Source organism: Cyprinodon variegatus, unplaced genomic scaffold (genome assembly GCF_000732505.1).
Source record: "Cyprinodon variegatus isolate N-32 unplaced genomic scaffold, C_variegatus-1.0 Scaffold385, whole genome shotgun sequence".
In the NCBI taxonomy this organism is placed as follows: domain Eukaryota; kingdom Metazoa; phylum Chordata; class Actinopteri; order Cyprinodontiformes; family Cyprinodontidae; genus Cyprinodon; species Cyprinodon variegatus.
The window spans coordinates 82,950-90,178 of NW_015150838.1; the positions used below are offsets into that span (position 1 = coordinate 82,950).

Consider the following 7,229-nt stretch of genomic DNA (forward strand, 5'->3'; position numbering starts at 1 on the left):
TATGAAGTTAAGGTGAACGCTGATCCCTTCCTTCCTTCCTTCCTTCCTTCCTTCCTTCCTTCCTTCCTTCCTTCCTTCCTTCCTTCCTTCCTCACTTATTTTATTCCGTTAGGGTTGCAGCGGGGCCGGTGCCTATCTGGTAGTCTGTGGGCGAAAGGCGGGGTACATCCTGGGCGGGTCGGCAGTCTGTCACAGGGCAACATAGAGACATACATGCAACTAGGCACACACACACACCTAAGGACAATTTAGAGATGACAGTTATCCTAACAGTCAGGTTTTTGGACTGTGGGAGTACCCACAGAGAACCCACGCATGCAGAGGGAGAACATGCAAACTTCATGCAGAAAGACTCTGGGCCGGGACTCAAGCCTAGAACCTTCTTGCAAGGCAACAGTACTACCAAAAAACACCTCAGTCCTCAGTGCAGCCCTACCTTACCATATACGTCCCTGAGGTATATGGAGGGCCAAATTATATCAAAGTACATAAATGTGGATGAAATTAATAAATGCAGCATAAACTAAGAAGTAACATTTGTTCATTAATCTAGTACATGATTCAAACATTACATGTTAATATTAAACTGTAAAATGTGCAAAATAAATAATTAAATGTTCTGTTAAATTATTATATTAATATAATACATTTGAAATACTGAATTGAATGATGGTCATTTACAAAAATACATTTATTCAGAAATGAAAATAATTAATGTATGTTACATATATATATAAAAAAAAACGTAGAATATAGTATTTACATGACATTTTAGGGGGTTGCCAGTCTGTTCCATTGTTACTATTTGGGTCACAGACAGAAATGTTTGGGAAACCCTGTTTTAAAACATATTAGAATTAATCCTTCTTCAAGCATTTTTTCAGCATAAAGGCATATAAATTAACATATGCTTAACTTATATTCACATTTAACAAAATGTAAATGTAGAGGATGGTCCGTTGATGTTGCTGTTTGGGCCATAAACAGAACAGCTGCATTCATACAGAGACTCCACTTCCTAATTTGGTGGCTTTGAAAGACTGTTGGTCTCACTGGATTTATACTTTGGGGTATTACAATAAAGTAATTTGTTTTTTATTATTTGTGAAAACCAGCACTCCTTCCACTCCCTCTTCAATAATACAAACTTTGAGGCTGCTGTAATCAAAATATGTTTGGTGAGGCACTTTACCTGTAGTGTAAAATGCTTTAATAAAACGCTTTAATGATGTCACTTCCTGTTTAAAGCTCTGAAACTGCCACCAGGACGAACAACCGTCATGCACCTGGTTGCCAGGGAGACTCTGCCAGAGCCCAATTCTCATGGTGAGGAGCTTTTTAGTGTTTCTCCTGTTATAAAATCAGGATAATTTATTCTCAGTAGATGTAAAATACTCGTAGACTTTGGTTTGTTTTGGTAAAACAAATAAGGTCCAGATTTATTTAATTTTTTACTTCAAACAGGTCTATCATCTTCCCAGCTCTTTCGTTGTCATTACCTGCTCACGGCTAATATTTATGTTTTAATCTAGTCCCTCTCCCCGTCTTGTCTTCATAGGTCAGAGGAACAGAGAAAAAACTACAGAAAGCAACTGCTGCCTCCTCTTGTAAAGCATCAGAAATAGACCCTGTCCCCTTCACCAACATCATGCAAACTAAACATAACACGCACCTAAACATGCACAAATTCCCTCACTCTTTTCTCCTGCTGCTCATCTGTTCACCTGCAGATCTGGAAGAAACCGCAGGAAGTCCGTTTCAGGGACATGACCCGCTTTGGTTGAACTTTTGTCCGATCTGAGGCTTTTTCTTTTGTATTCGTGCCAATGTCGTCGTCCGCCCCACCCCACCCCCTCTGGCTCTGAGTTTCTACCCTGTCAGCACAGCATTACTCTCTGTTGTTGTTTCTGTTTATTTTAAGATTCTTTAGTACACGCGCTCTGTCGCACATGGTTGCTGATGGAGTTTTTAAAAAGCTGGCATTTTTAGTGTTAAATACCTGAAAGCTTATTGCTTTTTAATGGACTATAAAGGATTTGTGGGCTTTAACCCATCCCTACTATCTACATAGACATTTCCCCAGGTCCTTCTACACTTAACCTGTCTAATTATGAAGTGTTTATTAATCAGTCTCCTTCACAATCATAATTAGTTGTTTTTTGGGTTTTATTGGTCACGTATCCAGACCTAAGATTCCCACATCATAGGAAAAATCCTGCCGTCCTCCTCAGTGACTTTTCCTCTATAACTAACCGATCAGCCTGCGTTCAGTGGTCTCTGTCAGAGGGTCCATGCACGACATTCAGTGAAGAGAAACTGTTAAGGATCCACCGCAGACGGAGACAACCCGGGGAGAAAGAGATGATGTGATTAGAGATGTTTGCACAGGTTTTTAGAGCCTTGACGTGTTGGGTATGATTTTAGTATTTTGTTTTGCAGGGTGCTGACATGGCAGGTAAGGTAAATGCCAGCAGGAACATGAAGGCTGTAGGGAAATATTTTGCCGGTTTTAGACCCAAACACTGGAAGCTCAAAACACGGCAGAATATTTTTATTTTTAACGCCCTGGACTGATAAGGAAAAAATGGAAAATAGGGCGGCTTTTCACCTCCCTCTCATTTGGACAGTCTCTACTTTGTTTGCCTTTTATTGTGGAATTCATTAATATCATTAATAATAAGGAAATTTAAATATCAGTTTTTATCTTGTGTATAGGTATTTGTTGAGTTTTAGTGAGGGTGAGTTTGTGTGCGAGTCTGAGGCTGAGTGATGCACGTGGCATTCTGTGTGAGGACTAGTGAGACTTATTTTTAAAGTGGTGCACTGTGACGGGCCGCGGTCTCTTCACAAACCTTTTGATTCCTTCCATTGAGTGTCCTTTGGTTTGTGTTTTTGTCGATCAGTGTCACTGCTATGAAGTTTTAGCTCAGTATGAATAAATGTAAAAAAAAAAACTAAAATGCAATGTGGTCTACATAAAAGCTTGTATTATAAATTAATAAATCTTTACATAAGGTATCTTTTCTGGGTTTAGATTCATTTTTTAAATTTTTGGTGCATCACAAATCCAAGTAAGAAAATATAGTTCTCTTAAAGCTCCTGTTTTCCTTTTTCACATCACATGTAGTTAATATAATTTAACATTTTGTAACAACTACAAAGTTTAATGCATTTTTTGGGGGATTTTGCATGATGGACCAACATAAAGTGATCTATTTTAATGTAAGTTCTTGAGGACATATCTGCCATTTGCACCCAAACAACTATCTTCCTGCCCTCTAATTGCAAAATAGTTGGAGCTCAGCCAAATTCAAAGTTACGTTTTTGTTGCTGCAATGCCTAATCTAGGTTAGATAAAACAACTTCCATTCGCTCTTCCCCTGAGCCTGGCACACCTGGAGGAGAAGAATGCCCACGTGCAGATGCTGTTCCTGGACTTCAGTTCAACTTTCAACACATGATGGGCAAACTGGAACAGCTGGGCTTCAATACACCCCTCTGCAATTGGCTGCTAGACTTCCTCACCAACAGACCTCAGTCAGTCCGGGTTGGACAGAACACCTCTGATGTCATCACCCTAAGCACAGGCTCCCCTCAGGGCTGCGTCCAGAGCCCCCTGCTGTTCACTCTGATGACACATGACTACGTCCCCAGGTTCACCACCAATCACATCATGAATTTTGCAGACGACACCACAGTGGTGGGCCTCATCAGAGACGACAACGACCAGAACTACAGAGAGGAGGTGGAGCAGCTGGTGGACTGGTGAAAAGATAACAGCCTGATCCTGAACATGAAGAAAATGAAGGAGATCATCTTGGACTTCAGGAAGAACTGTCCTAACCACGCTCCATTGGTCATCAACAGCTCAGCTGTAGAGGTGGTCAACAGCACCAAAGTTTTGGGGGTACACATCACAGACAACCTCACCTGGACGGTAAACACCAGCTCATTGGTCAAAAGGACACAAAAGCGCATGTACTTCCTGCGGAGGATGAGGAGAGCCCATCCTCACCACCTTCTACAGAAGCACCATAGAGAGCGTTCTGACCAGCTATCTCACTGTGGGGTGTAGAGACTGGAAGAAGGTGAGAAGAGAGAAAAGCAGAGATGATCTCCTGAAGTCGATCACCATCTCCTTCGTCTTAATGGTGTTAAGACACAGGTGGTTCTTCTCACACCTGTCCAGTTCTTAAATACCTTACCACACTCTTAGGTTTCTAATAACATCATTTCAGAATTAAGTCATAATTTATTCCAACCTGGAACTGGGATTTAAAAATGCATTTTTTTCATTTCAGGTCATTGACCAGCTCCTCCCGTGCAGTTCTGGTCTTATTTCTTACCTTTCTTGAGATCATTGAGACCTCACAAGGTGAGATCTTACATGGAGCCCCAGTCAAAGAAGATTGACAGTCATGTTTAGCTCCTGCCATTTTCTAATGTGGACCTTTTTTCACCAAGCTGCTTGGTAATTTTCCCGTAGTCCTTTCCAGCCTTGTGGAGGTGTACGATTTTGTCTCTAGTGTCTTTGGACAGCTCTTTGCTCTTGGCCATGTCAGTAGTTGGATTTGGAAAGGTGTCTTTGTGCAGCTTACGACCTAAAACAGGTGCATCTAATTTAGGATAATAAATGGATTGGAGGTGGACATTTAGAAGGCAGACTAACAGGTCTGAGTGTCTGAGTTTTAGCTGAAAGACAGGTGTTCAAATATTTATTTGAAGCTGTATCATACAAATAAATAGTTAAAAAAAATCATGTATTGTAATTTATGGATTTTTTTTTTTTAGATTACGTTTTTCACAGATCATGCACCTACAGTGACAATTTCAGACCCCTCCACGATTTCTACGTAGGAGAACTTGCAAAACAGCAGGGTGTTCAAATACCTTTTTCTCTCTGTATCCACTCCCGTCTTGAATGAAAAAATGAAGCCCAGCAAACTTACTTTACTTGCAGTGTTATATATTAATTATTCTAAATTCTCTCCCCCTACATCTGGTCTTGTTTAGAATGTGATTCTCTTCCAAACATCTTCTTTAGACGGATGATTTTGTCTTTTAAGTTATCAGTTGACACTTTGTTCCTGTTATGACCATGTGTTTTACTGTTTGACCTGTAGGAGGCAGTGTCCCCCTGTGAGCTTGATACACGGTTCTATAAAGAGGGGTTTATCATGGGTAACCGAGGACCAGAAATAAGTACATTGGTGCAGTGCCTTGGTGTTTGAGAGTTTAGTAGCAGAGCAATTGATAACAGGATTTATGTAAACAAACAGTCTGACTGTTTTAGTGTTTTGTAGAAAGCTGTCATTGCTGAAGAAGCCGTTGTGTTAAAGTTTCCACTAAGCTGAAAATATTCAACTGCTTCCTTGTCTGCTGCAGAAATCTGCTCGTTATGTGCCAATGTTATAATTTAACTCCAGCAGACCATAAAAAAAGACAGTGCTGATCCTCAAATATCTCCTCAAACAGCTGTTTCACAATGTAACGAGAAAACATTTACCAGTTTCCACTTGTGTTGGTTTAGTGTTTTTGCAGAGACTGAAATCAGATCAGGAATCTGTCCCAGAGGTGATCAGCAGCATTTTAATGAGAGTCCAGGGAGACAGTCTGTTGAAATGTTTGCTACCGAAACCCCCCACAGCTACTGCAACCTCTGCAGGGTAAATTACTTTCTGTGGTCAACATGACTGAACGTACGCGTGCAGCCAATGTCCCAGCTGAGCTCCTACCTCACTGTTGCTCTGCACCGTTTCCTCTGGCTCTCAGAGACTCGGAGAAGTAGAAGTGGTGAAAATTCAACTCAAAGTCCTTTCATGTTTAGTTGTGTTGGAAGGTCACCAATATAGAAATCATATGAGAGAAAATATATAAAATCAGTCAAAACAATCTCCAAAGGGAAAATAAACTAATATAACTGTCTTTATTGAGCTGTTAGATGCTGTAAACTGGACATGGTCTCCTCGGAAAGGACAGCCTGAAAAGAATGATCAAGGCTATTCTGTAATGATTGATGGATCCTTTGCAAAATATTTTCATGAGGTCCCAGAACAAGCCCAAGAATAAAACCAGCTGCCTTGAGCTTTTTAAATCACACTCTGATGCTGCAGCTGTGACAGCAGACCACAGGGGAGATCACAATCTCCAGAAAAGATTTGCAATATGCAACATTTTGCAGCAAGCAGGAGGACCAATTCTGCTTCTGCTCTCTTGAGCTTAATCAATTTCCCTTTTTCTTATGCTGGAATCTTTATTGTGTTTACATTCAGTATGAGAGGGTTGTTTATCCATGATGCCAAAAGCGGTTCATCAACTCTTTATACTCAGCCTCTTCTTCATCTCTGATGCATCAGAGATTGGGACTCACTAGAGCTTATTTCCCTGCTCTACACAGAGGCTAGTTGGCAGAGGTGTACCTTTCCACAGCCGCCTGTCCTTGCTGAGCATGAGGGATAAAAGTTCTAAAGGCGATTTTTTTTTATAAGCTATTTACATGTTTCCATACAGAGGGATCCAGATATTTACACACTAAATAAAAAGATGCATAACTTTTATTTTTTCCTAGTTTGACATTAAATCAGACTAAACTCTTCCTCTTTTAGGTCAGGTAGGATTTAAAAAGATTATATTTACTAAGGGTCACAATGGGGGAAAAAAACCCAACAAATTCAGACATTTGAATGGATCAAGATTACTTTTTTATTGGTACACTGTTTTGGAGCCCAGATGGAGATATAATGGATTTCTGAGACTATAAGGGTTAAACGGATGATCTATCAAACACACTGCTTATACTAAATAATTCAACTAGGACACCAAATCTGTTTCATACATAGGTACAGTTCACAGATACCCAAATGAGACACTGATCTAATTGAACAGTAGGCATTGTGGGGAATCTAAACCCTTCTATTTTTCAGAAAGGTGATGGGTTCTGTGTCCCAAATCTGAACATGTTTTTTGTGGGACATTTTTGAAACAACCTATGATCAAGTGACAATGCTGTCTGAGGAGAGAGTCATTATCTACAGTTAAAGATATTTTGCATCAACATAGGCTAAAAGGCCACTGAGTGGCAGGAGCCATTCCAGAATAATGGAGAGATGAGTGGATGGGGAGATAATTGGATGGAAGGATGGTGGATGAAAGGATGAGTGGGTGGTTGGTTAATTGGTCGAAGGATGAGTGGATGGGCTTACAACTAGATGGAAGGATGAGTGGGTGGT

At 40.4% G+C, this 7,229-nt stretch overlaps 1 protein-coding gene across 1 annotated transcript in view; it reads left to right on the forward strand.

The window, feature by feature from the left end:
• The window catches only part of LOC107092570 (ubiquitin-like protein 3), a 12,765-nt gene extending 9,829 nt beyond the window's left edge, over nt 1–2,936 (forward strand). Inside the window, exons 5-6 of the mRNA XM_015387117.1 lie at nt 1,249–1,326; nt 1,559–2,936. Coding sequence (XP_015242603.1) covers nt 1,249–1,326; nt 1,559–1,611 — 131 coding nt within the window. The 3' untranslated portion in view covers nt 1,612–2,936. The remainder of the gene's footprint in view (nt 1–1,248; nt 1,327–1,558) is intronic.
• Nucleotides 2,937–7,229: the final 4,293 nt, after the last annotated feature.